The 20,842-nt window shown below is 34.1% G+C and overlaps 1 protein-coding gene and 2 long non-coding RNA genes across 3 annotated transcripts; 2 read left to right on the forward strand and 1 right to left on the reverse strand.

The window, feature by feature from the left end:
- The first annotated feature begins 3,089 nt into the window (after positions 1–3,089).
- On the forward strand, positions 3,090–8,674 carry LOC128133203 (uncharacterized). The gene is made up of 3 exons (XR_008231536.1): positions 3,090–3,350; positions 8,233–8,342; positions 8,423–8,674. It is a non-coding gene; the product is annotated as an uncharacterized LOC128133203 (long non-coding RNA).
- A 6,353-nt stretch (positions 8,675–15,027) lies between these two features.
- LOC111879958 (cell division control protein 48 homolog C-like) lies at positions 15,028–19,298 on the forward strand. Its single transcript, XM_023876385.3, has 9 exons — positions 15,028–15,773; positions 15,893–16,617; positions 16,715–16,831; positions 17,011–17,115; positions 17,244–17,309; positions 17,451–17,515; positions 17,588–17,789; positions 18,094–18,258; positions 18,363–19,298. The coding sequence occupies exons 1-9, from the start codon at positions 15,053–15,055 to the stop codon at positions 18,408–18,410; spliced, it is 2,214 nt and encodes a 737-aa protein (XP_023732153.1). The 5' UTR covers positions 15,028–15,052; the 3' UTR covers positions 18,411–19,298.
- Positions 19,299–19,300: 2 nt separating this feature from the next.
- On the reverse strand, positions 19,301–20,712 carry LOC111879961 (uncharacterized). Its single transcript, XR_002846294.2, has 2 exons — positions 19,716–20,712; positions 19,301–19,646 (listed from the first exon to the last, which is right to left on the reverse strand). It is a non-coding gene; the product is annotated as an uncharacterized LOC111879961 (long non-coding RNA).
- Between the last annotated feature and the right edge of the window lie 130 nt (positions 20,713–20,842).

Consider the following 20,842-nt stretch of genomic DNA (forward strand, 5'->3'; position numbering starts at 1 on the left):
AATATATTATGTTTAGTATATGCTATATTAATATGTGAATGATACTTAAATTGTAAAAATAATTAATCATAGTTTTTATTCATAAGTGAATAACGAATGTACTGTAGTAAAAACCAGTTTCATTTTTATTCACTTATGAATAACAATAGCTCAAAACAAAAAAAAAATTATTTTATCTTAAAACTATATCAATATGTATGTCTATTTGTAGAGAATAAAAAATCATCAATTTTGGTATATTTAAAATCATTTTTCGATAAAACTAGCTTCTTAAAAATTTAAAAAAAAACGAAAAAAATATGTTTTTGTATATATTAAGGTGATGCTTAACATAGTTTAAGGAAACATGTTTTGTTGGAAAACACATGCGCATTCCTTTCCTATTTCCGCCGGTACGCAGGAGGCTTTTGCGGCAAAAATAAATGATTGGCTCAGAATTAATCTTTCTTTCTCAACCTTTTTTTTTTCAATTGAACCCTCATCTCTCTCTCTGTCTCTCTCTCTCTCTCTCTCTCTATATATATATATATATATATATATATATATATATATATGTGTGTGTGTGTGTGTTTTATTAAAAAAATAGAAGGCTAGTCATTTAATGAAATTACTTAAATTTAATTGGTCGGTGATATTAAAATTAAATCTAATATGTAAAGACTAATTGTCGGTTTTATTTTAGATAAAGTCATGTTTTGGTCCACCTTGCAAGGAATCATTTTAACAAAAACTTACTAAATTAATGAAACTTGTACATTACTTAAAGACCATTTGATCTCCTTAATAAGCTGATTTGATTCCATCCTCACGAACGTTATTTATTTATTTATTTATTAGTATATAACCCGTGAAACCACGGCTACAAAATTAATTAAACTTAAATAGTTAGAACACAAAATTATTAATAAATTATAATCGTTAATTTAAATAAATATGTGAAATTATATCACCTTATAATTTGTATTAATTTTATTTTAATTTTTATTGCATTGTTATTAATTTATTGTAATTAAAGTGAAAATTTTAAAATTTGAAATAGAGAATTAATAGGTTGACAAGTGACATGCATTAATTAAGAGGTTTAATAGAGTGACACATGACAAAAAAAGAATAAAATGTGTATTAATTAGGAGGCTTAATATGATGACACATGTCATAAGGATATTAAAACTATTCTTTTACTAGGTGTGAGACCCGTGTATTACACGGGTTTATTAAAAATAAAAATTTAATATCAATATATAAATATGAAATATTTTATAATATAATACTTTACATAACCAAATGTAATGTAATTTTCTGAAAATTTGCAAAAGAGATTAAATCGTTTGAAGTATTTATGAGAATTTATTACCAAATTAATAGGATGATTTTATTTCCTTATAAAACTCATTACAATTTTATGGAATTTTATTTTAAGAAAATGGAAATCCCTAAAAAATGACAAGTGGAAAATAAAATTTCTAAAATTCTCACAAAATGACAAGTGTCAAAATGAAGGTGAAGATGACATGTGGCAAAAAAAAACCTTCATTTATTAAAGAGGATTAGAATAGATTTAGAATTTCATATATATGTCTTATTAAAAATTAAAAAATTATATTTATCGGACCAAAATTTTAAATATTATATTTATCCTTCATAAATTTTCAAAATATCATATTTATCCAAAATTTTATTTTTAATATTTTATAATATTTTAAATAATTATTTTTATCAATTATCTATTATACCCTTTTATAAATCAAAGTTTAATAACTCATTTTTATCGTAAGAAACTTTCAACCCTATCAAATTTACCTAAATAGTTTAATCAATTTTATATAATCATTCTGATTTCATTAGTTTAATCAATTTTATATTATCACTACGTTTTTATTGTGAGTTTGCCTACACAGTCCATCTCCATAAGTGTCAATGTCAGGAAACTTCTTGATGAAACGAGATGTTAATGGGGATGATGGGCTACTGGAAGCCACCGTACACCACCATTTGAAAAGGATAAAAAAGAAGATATTTTCTCAATAATTGATTGGCTGGAGAATTGTCGGAAGAGATCGAATGGTGTGTACCCACCAATGATTCAAACGTAATGGCTCGGAACTAACTTTTGTAAGCTTGGAAAACTTGATCCCAAAAGAGGAATGTAAAAATGAATTGGAGGCACGTGAGAAACCTGTGAATGTGAGCTGCCTTGTGAGGAAAGAGGAGTTCCAAGGATTGATCGCTATTGTCGTGCATGGAGGAGAGTGGGAAGCTTTGCTAAGATCCAGTGATAAGAGAGATGGAGGCTACTGTAATTGAAATGTAAATGGGAGGATATAAATCTTTTTGAAAATGAATAATTTTATTTAAATGTTTAATTTGTTAGAACATGAAGCGCTAATTTCATGATTTGTGCTTTACAAAAATAAGAAGTGTCCTTTCTATGTTCTTAATTTTGGATTTTTGTTTGTAGTGTAAAGAAATAATAATATAATGTATTAGAAATAATTATTGGGTTTTACCAAATAATAGTTAAAGATAGAAAAAAAAGTGGACCGATTATTCTTCTTTCAATTAACCTAACTTTCATTAGACCTCCCCTGTCCTCCAAAACTTCTTGTTGTAAATAATGGAAACTGCAAGCTCTTGTCGCGTACATGTTTTTACGTGGTAAAGTGAACCGGAAACACAGAAAACCGATTGAGAACGATCCCAATGTGGTCAAGATAAATTATTTAATTTAAGTTATAGCCACCAGAATTGTGGTTAGTGACAGAACATAGAAGAGGCTGGGGCCATGCCCCCTTGTTTTTTTATCAATTAAATAGCAATATCTATAGAATCGATGATCATATAAGTTAATTATTTAAAAGATTGTAACACCGGCCATCATGTTTTTGCTATTGAATATCAGTAATTAAGCTTAAGTTGTTTAGAAAATTAGGAAACTTATCCGAGCAAAACTAATTTGACTAGAAAGTAGGAAATTTATAAAGTAACAATATAAAAAGTAGCAAACTTACAAAATAACCGTATAAAAATACCATGAAATTAATTATTAACTTACATATTCAAATCACATATTCAAATCAGCGAACCCTAAAAATACTATCGGCTCCGCTTGTTTTCTTGCAACTCACGAGAGTTATGCATTGAAACCAAAAGAGAAGATGACAGGTAGTTTTTCCTTGATTTGAAACCGTAACTCTTCCACACTCTTGCAAGTTACAACTCACCGGACTTCTTGCTCTCTCCCTTTTTCGGGATCAATCGACCGTTCTCCGCCGACTCCTTATTCTCTCTCCTCCCTGAGTCACCGGCGACAGACCACCACTGTTTTCCACTCCGTCGACTCCACAACGAAGGTACACATTTCCTCTTCACCTCTTACACTCTCTCATTTCTAGATACATATAAGTATCTCATTTATATATTTATATTATAAATCTTTAGCCATAGATACACGTGACTAGGGATATGGTGTATGTATAGGGGTAATAAAGATGTATATATAGTTCTTACATATAAATAAAAGAAGATATGTTTAAGGGTAACAAAGTTACGGTTAATAAAATTGGAGTAGGTAAGATTTTCAATATTCAGATATTTTAGAATGAAAAATACACAACAATATTTTATTTTAATGTAATTTTTATCTTTTATGTTTGCTTAGTTTTCATACAAATATATATATTAACTTTGATAATTTGGAACAAAATTAAACATGTTTATATGGCTTTTTGTAAATTTTAGTTTCGGCCACTTGGCCCTTATTATTTGTGTTCCGCCCCTTATTGGTGCTCCTGAAACACACAACAAAGTCATTTGGAACTATGCCAACAAAATCGAGATAATCAAATCTTTTAAAAACTAAAGCAATAAAGTACAACCTAACATACCTATGAAATCAACTAGTATTAGCAATTTCCTAGAGATGCAATTTTTATCCAAATGAACGAATTGCTCCTGCTTATGAACCCTAAAAAGCAATGATCACTACTAGAAAAAGCGTAATATAATACGGTTGAAAATATGAATATAGTATGTAGTTTAAGCCCGTATCAATAGAGGGGTGTATTAGATTACATGCCTAATAGAGTACGGCTATTTAACCGTACTCTATATTTATCCAATCTACGTTTTACAACCATCGCATAAAAGAATCTAATACACCAGATATTAGCATCTAATACACCATAAACAACTGTACTTTATGTCATATCCCCATTCCTGCAATCCATTCTTGATTGCATTCCAACCCATTCCGGCTGTGCATTCCAGCCTTATTCATCACCCAATTCCACTCCATGGATGTTGTTATGGAACACATGGATCGTCATTCCAACTGAAAAGAACTCTTCAATTTCTGCAAAGCCTTCACTACAACATAAAGAAAGAATTTTTACTTCATAAGAATCCTTTTCAAAGCTTCAAATTCCAAGAAATGTTTTAAAAGTACCTTCATCAATTGAAGTATTGGCCTCAGCTCTAACAATTTCAAAGATCTCTATGGTCTCTATGGCACTGATTATGGTATGACTGGTATGACTACCTTTTACAAGCTGCAAAATTATTATCAAACTCCTCCCGCTAACATGGACTGTTAGCACAAGAGCACTATTAATATCTCCACTCATTTTGACAATATCAATCTCTTGAAACATGTTATCACCATTTATAATGATGTCATAAACTCATTGTCCCTCCTGTGTAAGTTGTGACCGAAGGATCAATCTCTACAAATTACAAAGTAGTTGATAAAATTTTCAAAGAATAATGTCTAAAAAAACAAAGGAAAAATTGAAAGTACGATGCTATAAATGGTAAATTCGAAAATAAAAAATACAATGCCTTAATAAAATCTTGCACACAAGGTGCATTAAACAAGATAACATCTGTGACATGCTATAGTTATGGTGATAATATTCCTTATATCTTATATATCAAATGTGTATTCTTAGTTTTTTGCTTTAATCAAAAACTATAATACTCAGGATGTGTCTATGATCTTCCATCAAAGTAATACTCTTAATTATAGTGTAGAAGTGGAAATATCAAAATCAGTTGTTTACTTTGAACACCACCTTCAAAATTTTTTGCTATAATACATATCAATTTTTGTTCATGAAATTAATAAGTTTCTCTTTAAACGTGTCATTGTCTCTATTAGTGTATATTAATTAAAGATAGCCTTCACCATTTTAACTGGTTCCAAATTTATTAAGCATATATGATATTTACTAAAAAAATGTTTGAAATAAAACCAAATAGTTAATAAGAACATCACAATAAGAGCTTTTTCATGTCAAAAAAAAATCAAGAAAACTGAAGAAGTTATAGGATGATATTTTTCAAAGAGCTTGTTAATTAACAAGCTTTCAATGATTTGGTGGATCCTGGGTTTTCAACCAATTGTATATAGACAACATATACAAGGGCCCCAAAAACAACAAACTAAAATAATGTTTTTATTGTGGAGATAAAAGGATCTTTTTCATTTAAAGTTTTATAATGAAAAAATTCCACCAAAAAGCTCCCTTGTTATAGATGTTCGGTAAAAAAATTTACCCGCCAACATCATCGGCTTTAACTAAACCAGAATTAACTCTGAGACAAGGCAAAGAAGTTGTTGTCTTCAACATTTTAGGAGTTTCCACTATGATGGTTGTTGACCCAATCTTTAGTGATTCAAATGCTTTTGATGTGAGCCGTGTTTCTGCTAGTGGCTCTTTTGATGAACACATGATTCTATGAACAAAATTTCGATTATTTTGGATGCTCCTACACTATTCAAGAAACCATAGCCATCATTCAGTTCTAGAATGTTGAAATCAACAGTCAAATTTTAGTTTTGCACTAAGATAAACAAAGTTAATTCCAAGGGATCTATACCACATTACCAACAACAATCTCCATTTTAACAATTTTAACATTAATCAAACCGGATAAGGATATCAAAGTTAGTGGCAGATGTAACACAAATCTCATTATCCATTGAAAATCATTAGAATGAGAATACTCTCGTTCGTAATCAATATAATCAATTATTATTATCTACCAGATACGTAGATTCATACCAATCTCGGTTTGACATCAGTTTGTTTGTTTCAGTTAATTATTTCAATTTATAAAAAGACAGGTTATATTCAAACCATAGTGAAAACATGTAGCTAAAACCCAAAATTTTCAACTGGTCATGTAAAATGATGCTAAGAAAATCAAAAAATTAGGAACAAAGTTAAGAATGAACACTTTCTTTCTCTCAGAAAATCCAATTGAAGAAATGTTGCTAAATGAGAGGGGATTTGAAGCTGAGGAGATCGATATCGTTATTGAAATGTGCAGAGATGAACCAGAGGCCATGGAAAATAGTTACAGAAGGTTCTCCGATGAAGGCTGGAGATGATGGTGAGGAACTTGAGCTGCAAATTAAGAACGAACCATATGAAGAAATGTAAGTTTCATGCATATACAGTTCTCAATGTACTCCAGTAAACAGAAACCAAATGACCAAAAATGCAATAGAATGAACAGTTTGAACACTGAATTAGTTCTATCAATTGTTAATGTATTGTGACATTAATTAAACAATTGATTAGAAAGAATACCTGGTTGTTCAATACTGAAGACTCGACGAATTTAAATCTGAAATCAATTTTGAATTGGTGGTGAAGATACACGAATCTGAAATCGATTTTGAATCGGCGATGAAGAGACACTGAATTAGCTGGATTGTAATGAGTTTTGAAGAAGTGCTCGCCGGTAAAGAGAGGCGACAAAGTATGTTGATCGATCCAGAGAGAGAGAGAGAGAGAGAGATCAATTTCGCAGTTGATGTTGTCGTTAGGGCTGTCAAATCGGGCAGTCGTGTCGTGTTTTTGTCTGACACGACACGACACGACAATGTTTTGTATAACACGAACACGACACAACACAATGTCGTATTTTTTTTCATTAACACGAAAACGAACCAATTAAAACACGACAACACGACACGACATGACAAATATAATATTACGAAAAACATGACACGAAACGACATCGTGTTTTTTAATCTTGACACGAAAACGACACGAACACGAATTCGAATTTTGATTTCGTCCTGATTTCGTTTCGTTTCGTGTATTTTTTTCGTGCCGTGTCATAAATTGACACCCCTAGTTGTCGTTCATCGATGCTTTGATAAGTAAGCCGCTTGACAGAAAAGAGTGAAGGCGATCTACAGGGGCAAAATGGGAAAAATACAAATGAACAGTCAATTCAATTTTGATGTTGCGTCAAAATAACATCCAATGTTTTGTTAAACATTCTGGTCGATGCAAAGGCTAAAGTTTGTTAATAATTGTAAAAATACAAATTTTAATTGGAAATATTATCTAGTACACCTAATTGTAATTAACCGTATTAGATTTCTTCATTTGTGTGTATTAGATTAATTTAGCCTTTTATAATTCGGTTTTCATTACAACCGTATTAGATGAGGGTGTACTATATTATCTATTTTCTAGTAGTGAATTATTATTAATAAGACACTAACAACTACAGGGAAGTGGAGTGAAATTAATATTTTTAAAAAACATAAATTATGTTTATCTGCAACAAACCAAACGAATTTGGGTTTTACCGGCAGGAAAGGTTTGCCGGCAAACAACATCTTTGCCATCATTTTTTTTGAATTTTAATTTGTAAAAAAGGTGAGTTCCACAACGAATATTGTTTTTACAATACTTTGGTAAATAAATTCCAAAGCACCGCTATTCGGTAAATATTTTCGAAATTACCTTCTTATACAAAACTCGCACTACAAGAATATTAAACTAAGGCGACACGGCTATCCCGACAACAAACGTGGTCGCTACAGGTACCCTATGCCGACGAGACGTTGTAGCCATAGCTTTGGAAACTTTTGACCAATTTCCTTTGACCACTACATCTTTGCCAACGACAAGTCGTCGCCATAGGTCTGGCGGGAACGACGAAAAAGTTGGCGGTAATATGAAAATATATACTGATGACGTGTCGTCGGTATAGGTAAAAAAAAAAATATTTTCCATTTATTTTTATAACGACATAGTTTTTGGACACCCTATGCCGACGACAAGTCGTCGGCACAGGGTTTTTAATATATATATATATATATTTATTTATTTATTTATTTATTTATTTCAGTAATAAATGATACGTCGTCGTTTATGTTGACCCTATACCGACGACATGTCGTCGGCATAGGGGTATACCCTAAAACAGATATGCAGCCTTCTTTTATTTGCACACAACGACTTCTTTCTGCATTCTTTCCTCCCAAGCGACGAAATCGGCTACCCAACGACAATATCCGGCGATTAACCCAATCCAAGGTTGTTTCTACCCCTAATTTGTTTTTTATTGTTGTTTGGAATTGATTTTTACCCCTAATTTGAGGTTTTTTGGTGTGTAGGAACCGGTGGTGGTGAAGCTCCACCGACCTAGTGACTGTCTCACCCTTCCACCGCCTAGTGTTACCGCCTGTGGCCACCACCAGCCACCACTGGATTACCTGCTTCTTTGACTAGCCAAAAAAACGGAACATCACAAGAACAAAATGTTAGGTTTTTTTTTTCTAATTTTTATTGAAATTGAATTTGAATTGTGTTGAAATTGTTTGTTGTTTGTATATATATATATATATATATATATGTGTGTGTGTGTGTGTGTGTGTGTGTGTGTGATTATGTTGTATATATATGTGATTGTGTTGTTTGTTTAGGTTTATACTTTAAACAAACTAATTGTATGAAATTGATATTGTTTAGGTTGGTATATGAAATTATATGCAATTGATATTGTTTATGTTGGTATATGAAATTATATGAAATTGATATTGTTTAGGTTGTTATATGAAATTGATGTTGTTTAGGTTGGTATATGAGATTGAAATTGTTTAGGTTGGTATGAAATTTTATGTGATCTTTGTTTAGGTTGGTATGAAATTTTGTATGATTGTGATCTTTGTTTAGGTTGGTATAAAAGTTTATGTATAAAATTAAAATATGTATGAATTGTGTTTAATTTGTTTAGTTATTAATACCAACATACTTTTTTTTATCTTTTTAATAAAAGTATTTTATTTTCATTTCTATTTGAAAGTTATAACATAAAACAAAATAATAAAATTACGTTGTTATTAAAAGTAATATTAAAAGTATTTTTTATCTTGTTTATGGTGCTATAAAAAAAATAAAATAATATATTAAAAGTATTTTTTATCTTGTTTATGGTGCTATTAAAAGTAATATCAAAAGTATTTTTTATCTTTAGTATTCTCCTTGATTGATCTTTCGACCATATATGTTTGAACAATCTTAATGTTTTAAACAAACTAATAAACTTTAATGTCAATATACAAGATAAAAATAAACAAAAAAAAATAATAATAACAAAGTAATATTAAACTAATAAAAATATGTTTATTAAGTTAAAAATATTTAAACTATAAAAGTTATTAATACCAACATACTTTTTTTTATCTTGTTAATTAAAGTATTTTTTTTCATTTCTATTTGAAAGTTATAACATAAAACAAAATAATAAAATTACGTTGTTATTAAAAGTAATATTAAAAGTATTTTTTATCTTGTTTATAAAAAAATATTAAAAAAAACAAAATAATATTAAAAGTACAATGTTGTAATTGAAAAAAGATAAAATGTATATATACTATAAATATGAAAGAGAAGTGAAAAATAGAATGTTTTAAACAAACTAATAATAGTACATTGCTATAAAATGTGTTTAGAAGTCTACCCTTATGAATACTCTATCAATTTCGTCCGATTCCTACTTCCAGGGTATATATTTCTTTATATACTTGTCAATATCTATCCATTTCGTCCGTTTTTTTTTTCTCAAACAAAAAGTCATACAATTTAATGATGTATACAATGTTATTTTTAATAATGAAACAGTAATGACAGTCAATAAGAGTTGGATTCGTAAAAATATAAAAATATTTAAACTAATAAAAGTCTTTCATTAAGAACAAACGTTACTAATAGCAACATAAAAGAAAATATAAAAATATTTAAACTAATAAAAGTATGTTTATTGAGAGTAAACAAAATATAAAAATATTTAAACTAATAAAAGTACATTTATTGTAACTATGTATACAATCTAATTTTTTATAATTAAACAGTAATGACGATCGATAAGAGTTGGATTCGGGAACACCGAAAATCCCCAAAATTCTTGGAAGGTCTTAAAAACTTTATGGAGATTGCTAGGAAACATGTTGACTCTGAAGACAAAGTGCATTGTCCGTGCGTAAAGTGTGTGAATATGTATCGACAGTTGTTGAGTACGGTTTATGCCCATATACATGACCGTGGGTTTCTAAAATTGTATACTATATGGATTTATCACGGTGAGAAGCATTCTGTTTCAAATTTGGGCTACAATTCGACTCCAATAAACATTCCAACAAATAATGAGATGTGTGATGTAATTGATGATGTTATGGCGGAACAAAATACAAATGAAGAAAATACAGATGATGAAGGACGAGGCATGGACCCATAATTTGATGCTTTATTTGAGCAGCTCAATACCAAGTTACACCCTGATTGTGAGATGTCTTCTTTAAACTTTTTGGCAATGTTGTTGCATATTAAAGTGATCAATAAATGGACAAATAGTTCATTTGACCAACTTTTAGAGTTGCTAAGAGTTGCTTTCCCGAAGAGCAAGATTCCAACTTCACACTATGAAGCTAAGAAAATGTTGAGAAAGATAGGGTTAGGATATGAGTCCATCCATGCTTACAAATGTGATTGTGCTTTGTTTTGGAAGGAGAATGATTCCATGCAGAATTGCCCGATTTGTAACGAGAGTAGATGGGTGGACATAACCACAAAGGGGAAGCGAGTACCACAAAAAGTGTTGCGGTACTTTCCTTTGACTCCAAGACTTCGACAGATGTATAGTTCCAGATTCACAGCTAAAGATATGATTTGGCATAATACTGGAAGATCAACGAACGGTATGATGTATCATCCGGTAGATGGGAAGTCATGGCAAGAATTTGATAAGAGATATCTAGAGTTTGCCAAAGAACCTAGAAATGTTCGTCTAGGTTTAGTTGCTGATGGCTTTAATCCATTCGGCAACTTTAATAACAATTATAGTATTTGGCCGGTTATATTGACTACCTACAATACACCACCATGGATATGTATGAAAGAGTCTTCTTTCATGCTAACTTTGCTGATTCCTGGTCCTAAATCACCTGCAAAGGACATTGATGTTTACTTGAGGCCTTTGGTGGATGAGTTGAAAATGTTGTGGGTCGAAGGAGTCCAAATGAGAGGTGCATCAACCAACACTGTATTCAATATGCGTGCGATGTTGTTATGGACTATCAATGATTTCCCAGCACGTAGTAGTCTGTCTGGATGGAGTGGTCAAGGTTATTTAGCATGCCCTACTTGTAACGAAGACACATCTTCCATTTATGTGACCAACAAGATGTCTTACGTTGGTCATAGACGATTCTTGAATATAAACCATAGTTGGAGGGAGAGTCTATTGTTTGATGGTCAACCTGAGACAAGACCGCGTCCTAGAAGATTCAGTAATGCAACTATATTAAAGCAAGTAAATTGTCTCTCTAATCGAATTCCAGGGAAACATCCTGATTATGGGGGCAAAAAAAGAAAGCGCGACGATGAAAGAAAAAAGAGAGAGTTAAATTGGACGAAACGAAGTATCTTCTTTGAGCTTGAGTATTGGTCTTCCCTCGACCTAAAACACAATTTCGATGTTATGCATATTTCAAAGAATGTGAATGAGAGTGTGTTGAATACTGCACTGATGAACGATAAAAGCAAAGACAAAAAAGAAGCAAGAATTGACTTGAAAAATATGGGCATTAGACCAGATCAATGGCCAAAAGAGAAAGTCAAGAAGATGAAGAAACACAACAAGGAAGAAAACAAGAAGAAGGAAATTCTCCCACATGCTTCTTACTCTTTCAAACCAATTGATCGACAACGTTTCTGTCAATTCATTGACCTGTGTACACTCTTTAAAAAAAACAAGAAGGAAATTCAGCCCTGGATACCAAACCCTAGCCGTCATAACCTTTGATTGAGCCATTTGTTGCCTTGGAAGGTGCATTAAAGCTTGGAGAAGGAAGAAGGAACTTGGAGGAGCAAGAAGGGACCATAGATCTGGAGTTTGTGGAGCCTTTCTGAGATATTGAAGGTAATAAGTCGCCCCTCTCTCCTTTAGGTCTTCCATGGTTGTGAGATTTGGGGCTTTTAAGCCATGGTTTGACACCCATTCGAGTTAAAAGTCGGATCTGGAGTTGCTACTTCAGATCCAAGTGTGTTATGGACTAGAGAAGCATAAAGTATCAGCCCTTGAGTCAATGTTGAAGCCCCCTTGGCCTTAAACCCTAGTTTATGGTGTATTTCGCTTAGATCTCCTTCTCTACACGTAAAGTTTGCAACTTTACGTGAGGAATAGGCTTGGGAAGGGTAGATCTACAGATTTGAGCCCCTGCATGACTCAAAAGTCCTCTGCATGTATGAAGGACTGGATGAACTCGGCGAGTCCTTTGAGTGGACTCGACGAGTAGCTTGAAGATGAGGAGGAACTCGACGAGTGGGATGAACAGCTCATTGAGTCGGATGATGTTGGGCATGAACTCGACGAGTTGGAAGAACAACTCGGCGAGTTGGATGAAGATTGTCTTGGACTCGGCGAGTCTGTTCTTGGAGTCGGCGAGTCAAGTCGCGAAACCCCAAACCCTTCGAGCTTAGACTCGAATCAGTGAGTCGATTAGAGACTCGGTGAGTTGGACAGGTCAGGACTCGGAAATCGGTAGACTCGGCGAGTCATGGACTGACTCGGCGAGTAGAGTCGCGAGTGGAAGGACTTTGGACTTATGAACTCGGCGAGTCAGTAGGGTGACTCGACGAGTAGGGTTGACCAGGAAGGTTGACTTTGACCAGGACTTTGACTTTGACCTGAGTTGACTTGGTTGTCTTTTGGGGGTCAGTTAGACTCAGTGTTGCTTTGATATTGGTAGCTCGGGGAGCTAGTGGAGCAGGAGTTCAGAGAGTTGTCGGTCAGCAACCAGAGGATTATCAGCAAAGTTCAGCAGTGCGAGGTGAGTCTCCTCACCTTTTGTATGGGTCTAAGGCACCAATGCCGGCCCATTTAGAATATGCATGAAAGACCAGGGGTGGCCCTTGGCACACAGTATGTTATTATGTAAGGTAGGAAGACCCGGGGGTTAGCCCTAGGCAATATGCATGAAAGACCAGGGGGCGGCTCCTGGCATACAGTATGTTATTATGGATGATAGGAAGACCCGGGGGTTAGCCCTAGGCAATATGTATGAAAGACCGGGAGGTGGCTCCTGGCGCATTGTATGCTATATACATGAATGACCAGGAGCTGGCTTCTGGCACACTGTATGTTGTTTAGCTAAGTAGAGTAGTATGTATGGTTGTCTTTGTGATACTTGCATAGAAGACCAGGGGGTGGCCCTTGGCACACGTCTGTAAGACCAGGGGGTGGCCCTTGGCACTTGTCTGTAAGACCCAGGGAGCGGCCCAAGCTTGACCAGGAAGACCACGTGCGGCCCGTGGCATAATGGCAAGACTATGTTTGGCACATAGCACCTTACTTGATTATGGATAAGTCGGTTATGTATGGTTCTTGGCTATGAATGGTTTGTATGGTATGTGGTATCTGGAGAACTCACTAAGCTTCGTGCTTACGGTTTTCAGTTTTGGTTTCAGGTACTTCCGGTAGCGGATGATGGAGCTCGGGATGATCGCATGGCACACACCATAGATTAGTCAGTCTGGGAATGTTTTACTCTGATAATGAACATGTGTTTTGAAAACTAATACTCTGTTTATGTTTTGAAATGATGATTTTACTTTAAGTGATACTTTATTAAAAGAAATTTTTAGTCTTGAATTTTGGGACGTTACAGAAGTAAACGAGGAAGAATGTTTAGAACGTGCCCTTGGGACGAGACGTGGACATGCTCGCGGGGTGGGTAGGAGACCAACCGCCAACTTCGGTTTAATTCCAAATGAACGGCGTTCCACTTCCAAATCGTCTCAATCTCAACCCCAATCTCAATCCCAATTTGATGCACAACAAATGCAAGAATATTTGCAACAATATAATGCATCATTGGCGGCTTGTATTCCGAACTTCCAACCACCACCATTTCCTAACTTTAATTCAACTATAACACACAAGCAAGTAGCTCTCAACAATTTGCCGAAAGGATGGAAGAAGAAGAAGAAGAAGAAGAAGATTATGATAATGATGATTGATGTTTTTTTAGTATCATGAACAATGTTAGTTAACTACTTATTGTAATATTAAACTTGAATTTGATGTTTTGAATTTGAACAATGGTACCTAGTTAATGTATTTCAATTGATATATGCTGCAATGTTTTTTGGATTTGTTAAAAATGCAGGAATGGTAATGTACAAAACCTATAAAGCTAAAATAAACAACCAGTAGCTATCCCGACGACTAGTTGTCGCTATAAGTCCATAACCGTTAACTGATAAAACCCTATAGCGACAACATGACGTCGTAATAGCTTCAACTTGTCCCGACGACTAGTCGTCTCTATAGCTATCCCGACGACTAGTCGTCGCCATAGGATTTTAATAAAACTTTATTTTTTTCCCCCGAAAATGTCGTTGACAAAATATGTGCCGACGACATGTCGTCGCAATAGAGCTAGCTATACCGACGACGTCTATGCCGACGACCTAACAGACCTATGCCGACACGCCTGTGCCGACGACTTTTTCCCGACAACTTGTCGTCGCCATACCCTATGCCGACGACTTGTCGTCTCCGTAGGGTCTGAAATTGTCGTCTCCACAGGGTCTTATTGTTGTAGTGTGATCGAGATTTCATTATTTCTTTTTAAGTTGAAATGACAAGACTACCCTTCCATAACCTATATAATAAACTTATTAAACCTAATTTCATGGAGAAGCCACAATATCGCCGGCCGCTGCCTTCCTGCATTCTCGATCCGATGAGGGAAAAAGGTACCTCTTTGTTGGAGGACGTCCTACAGGTACAAGAAACCTACGGTAATGCGGCTTTATCAGTCGACCAACTTGTCCACCGCCTCCGAGCCAATTTTTCCAAATACGGTCGTCACAAGCTTCGACCTTTCACCAGAAAGGTGAAACAAACTCTAGATTCCAGCAACATAACAGGAAAGAAAAGACGAATTGAGTTACATGAATCAGAGTCTTCATCCTCGGAATCGCAATCAGATGATGGAGACGAAGAAGATAGACGTGCAGTTTTGACATCTGAGGATGATGTATATAGCCTGAAATTAGAACCGGAGTTTGATTTAACAAAGTCGAGACTTAGAAACACGTACAGAAAAGAAACCAAAACGGTTGGTTCAGTGAAAGAATATACATATAGACGTCTTAAGGCACAAAAACGGAGCAACTTATCAAATGATGATGGTGTTGATGCGAATGGAAGACACAATGATGAGCCAAGGTTTAAGGACTTTGGTGGAATGGATGATGTGATAAATATGTTGAAGAAACAGGTGATTATTCCTTTATATCATCCAGAGTTACCTCGTAGGCATGGAGTTAGGCCAACGGTTGGCATTTTGTTACATGGTCCACCAGGGTGTGGAAAGTCAACGCTAGCTCGAGCCATTGCTAACGAGACTGGATTTCCATTCTATGAGGTTGCAGCCAGTGAGATGGTCTCTGGTATATCAGGTAATGTTTATGTAACGTGAATAAAACATGTTCACCCAAAGATCCATTTCATTGTAATTGTCAGCTATGTCAGGAAACTAGAACAATCCATAATTTATTTTTCGTTGCAAAAATTTCAGGTGCATCAGAAGAGAACATACGAGAGCTATTTTCAAAAGCATACAGAACAACACCATCTATAGTTTTCATCGATGAAATCGATGCAATCGCTTCAAAAAGAGAAAATCATCAAACGAAAATGGAAAGCCGGATTGTGACACAATTATTGGCATGCATGGATCAATCCCACAGAGGTGAAAAACAAGGATACGTCTTAGTAATTGGTGCTACTAACAGACCTGATATTCTTGACCCAGCATTAAGAAGGACCGGAAGGTTTGATCGTGAGATTGCTTTAGGTGTTCCAGATGAAAAAGGAAGATTCCAGATTCTTAAAGTTCTTACACGTGAATTGAGAGTGTCAGGTGATCTTGATCTAGTGAAAGTTTCTAGGGCGACTTCAGGGTTTGTAGGTGCTGATTTGGAAGGACTGGTGACTGAAGCTGGGAGTCTTGCAATGGCAAGAGTCATAGATGAAAGAGAGTTGGAACTTTGTAAAGGAAGTGAGAAAAATGAACGTTGGTGGGAGAAAGGGTGGTCTGTTGAGGAATTAGAGAAACTTGAAGGCGTGAGAATGTTGGATTTTGAGGTAGCAATAAAAAATGTTGTCGCGTCTTCCAAAAGAGAAGGGTTTTCTATGATTCCAAATGTTAAATGGGAAGATGTTGGAGGTCTTGATACTTTGAGAAGGGAGTTTAATCGTAATATAGTTGGGCCTATAAAATTTCCTGATGAGTTTGATCAGGTAATTAAATAGTGACACTTATGTGATCACTACTCTTGATTTATTTAGCCTGAAAAGAAAAAGACATAGTCTTTGTTCATACAACTTATATTTTCAGAAATGTGGAGTTGATATGGAGATGGGGTTTTTGCTATATGGACCACCTGGTTGTGGGAAAACATTAATTGCCCAAGCTGTTGCTAATGAATCAGGAGCAAATTTCATATACGTTAAGGTTTTTCACCAACTCTAGTACTTGATATATATATATATATATATATATATATATATATATATATATATATATATATATATATATATATATATATATATATATATATATATATATATATATATATATACTCATGTGGCTATTTTTTATCAATACTTTTTGATTATTTTTTCACTGTGAAGGGTCCTGAGCTTTTGAGCAAATATGTTGGTGAGGCTGAATCGGCAATTCGAACAATATTCAGTCGTGCTAGGACGTGTTCCCCATGCATAGTGTTCTTCGATGAGGTTTAATTTCCTTTTTCAGATTTCTCGCCTTTTTTTATTATCAAAATTGGGATTTCAAAATTGAAATGGGTGATTTAAGGTTGATAGCCAAGTTTTTGGGATTAATGTTGGTGCTTTGTTTATTGCAGATAGATGCTCTGACAAAAAACCGTGGAAAAGAAGGGGGACACGTGGTTCAGGGAGTTGTGACTCAGGTTACCATCATTATCCATTTAGCCATTCTACTCATAAAAGACTTAATGGAAAAAAGAAACAACCCCTAAGTCCATTTATTTAGTCAAAACGACACAACACCTTAGTGATCCAGAGAGATAAAAGCTTTTTTATTTTTGCAGCTTTTGGTAGAGCTAGATGGTGTTGACCAACGAAAGGGTGTTTATGTAATTGGTGCTACAAATAGGTGTGACACGTCATCTTTGATTTTCTTTATAAATTACTTTATTTATGACTGATCCTGTTGATTTGATTTTAGGCCTGAGATGGTGGACAAGGCACTTTTAAGACCCAAAAGAATGGAGAAACTTGTGTATGTGCCTCTGCCAAATCCAGATGAACGTGGGTTGATCTTGAAAGCTCTTGCTAGGAATAAGCCAATAGATGCTGACGTGGACTTGATTGCTATTGGTCAGAGTGAGGCTTGTGCAAATTTTAGTGGAGCCGATCTTTTTGCATTGGTTCGCATCTCTTCCATACACATGCATATGACAAATTTTAAGAATTTAAAATAGCAATGGCTTTTCAATATACCTATCAAACTATTTTAATCCAATACTAAAAACTAATAATCATTTACTATATCACACAAAAAGTTCAACATTTAATTTGATGGAAGATATAATATATATATATATATATATATATATATATATATATATATATATATATATATATATATATATATATATATATATATATATATATATATATAGTCAATACTCGAATGTTTAGCCTTGACGTCAATTTTTGTCCAAATTTCAGATGAAAGAAGCTATCATGATTGTTCGTGAAGAGAGATTAAACATAAAGCAAGCTGCAACAGCTACTGATGAACAAGAAAGCTCATTACGTGGGTTGCCACATACTATTAAAGCTATACATTTTGAGCAAGCTTTGGGAAAAATCTCCCCTTCTGTCTCAGATAAGGTATATGATTTGGCTTGTAAATCATGCATTGAAAGTTGTACCTTGCTTATGGAAGCCTATAACATAAAGAGATCTACTTCTAATATGTGTGTTTTTTGCTGTAGCAAAAACAGTATTTCCATCGACTATCAAAGACGTTTGGAGCATCGTAAATGTGGAACAAGTATTGGTTTATTGCACCTTATTTTTGATACTTCATATTTGATAATAGATAAAGCAGTTTGGGTGCTTTGACTTGAGGATGTTAAAATTATCGACTATTTACTATTTACATAGGTTGTTTAAAAAAATAGAATCAGTTTTATTTTCACGGATCAACAACCTATGTACCACTTCATACAACCTTATGCACATTTTTTGTGGTATTTCTCTCTGGTGGTTTTAAGTTAGTATAAAAAATTTATTGCATAATAGGCGTTTTATGATTTTTGAATAATTTTTAGTTGGGTATTTGGTTTTAGTTATATATATTATTAAACGTGAGATAAATCAATGTTATAACTGAATCATACATGACTCACAATTTGGATAATAAAATGAATAAATGTTTTTATGAGGGTTTTAAGCCACATGTTGTGGCAGGAGATTAAACAATAAATTTTTTGATATAATATGTTCGACATATTAAGATATTACAGGTTGAAAACGTTGTACCTTTCAATTTTTTTCTTATTAAGACATTACACTTTGAAAATAAAACATATTTATACATTGCATTTTTTTTCCTATTTAGGCATTCAACTATGAAACTCTAAATGATTATAACATTGTACCTTTAGAATTTAACCTATTAAGATTCATTTCTATTTCTTGCATTTTGGCCCATGATGCAGCATATATCAAAACTCTAGGTACCTTCGGATGAAATCTGATCACCTGAAGAAACTCTGTAACCAATAATTTAATAAGTGATTTATGTGATGTGTGTGTGCCTAGTCAACATATACATGTACAGTCCTCATGTTTAAACTGCTACTAAACATGGAGGATAGTTTACAAAAACAGTAGCTATACCTAAAAAGTTATTTCATTGTATGTCATATCTGTTTGCAACATCACTAAATCTGAATACTGTTATTAGCTCTCATGGGGAGATACAAAATTTGATTTTGGAATCGGAAAAGCAAAATGTATGAATTATCTCCAAGAACAATATACACCTAGAAGAAGTTTCAAGATCGAATAGTCTTTTTTGGGTGATTATTTTCATGTTGAGGTTCAAGGGTGTCCTTCTCCATGATTTGTTGAATGCCTTCTTGGTAACCTTGTATGAAGCTCTTTAAGGCGTCTCTGTATGCAGAAGCTCTGGTCATATAAACCCGTTGCAAAGCTGGCCTAAGTGTCTCCACTCAACTTGCTGTGTAAAGTCTAGTTGATTCCTTCATCGCCTGAAAAACAATGATTTAAACAATTAGTAGTTTTATAAATAATGAAATTAATAAACAAATAAGACTCACCAAATATCCTTCTTTCCAAGTTAATTTTCGCCGCTTTTTGAAATGAGGAGGGTCAGGCCATAGTTACCAAAAACGCTCAACTAGTGGCGTCCCACGTACCCAATCGCCCTCTACCCAATCGAAGCAAAATCGGTCCGGTACGTGATATGTTGGCGAACCTCGAATTGGATACGGTCGATCCCAATCGCGATCCTAATAGTGATCCCAATCGATCCTAATAGCGTTCCTGGAGTCAAAACCGATCGTCCCTGAAGTCGATTATTGTTGCTTCCGATCGGATTTTATGCATCGATTTGGGCGGGAGATAAGGCCGCGTTCTATAGCGGTTGTTCAATTTCTCCAATCTTCGACTCACGTAGATACGATGGATCGATGATTAGTATTCTTGATGTTAATTTCACACTATAAATTGCAAATATCCGAGATTAGTATATATAGACCTTGTATCGGATATCAAAAATCAAACTCAATTTCGATTTCAGCTTTCTGTCTTCAATTCTCCACTTAATTTTGCTATTTCTAATTTTCTACTTTCCACTACAAATTGTGTATCCGATTGTGAAGAATGGCATTTTGAAGAAAAAAAATTCAGAGTCTCGCCAACTCATTCCGATAGTGAAACAGAAGGCACTCACATTAGTGAGACCCAAGATCATACAACAATCCATGTTGATGATGAGGTTCAACAAACAGCCCCAAAAAGCAATGTTGAGACCTGTAACCACTGTAAAGGCAAATATACCAGCTCTTATACTCGAATCCATGTTCACTTTTTTGGACCTCCTGTGGGGATGTGGGGATAACAGCTAAGATCAAAAGGTGTCTGGTTCTTGTTAAAAGTAACCCTTATTATGACATTCTATATAATAGGGTGAAAGAAGCGGAAAAGAATGGCGTTGCTACCAAATCATTGAAGAATTCTTTGCTCTCAAAAAACTCAACTTCAAAAAGAATGATTGAAGATGCATTTAAGATGCTCGAGAGAGAGGAGGTTGACATGAAGATACTTCGAGGCTTGTATGCTAATGAGATTCCATTTAATGTGTTACGGAACCCACAATTCCTTGAAATGATTCAAGCTATTAAAAAAGCACCGGAAGGTTACAAGCCACCTTCATATGAAAAAG

This window comes from Lactuca sativa, chromosome 4 (assembly GCF_002870075.4).
Source record: "Lactuca sativa cultivar Salinas chromosome 4, Lsat_Salinas_v11, whole genome shotgun sequence".
NCBI classification, from domain to species: Eukaryota; Viridiplantae; Streptophyta; class Magnoliopsida; order Asterales; family Asteraceae; genus Lactuca; species Lactuca sativa.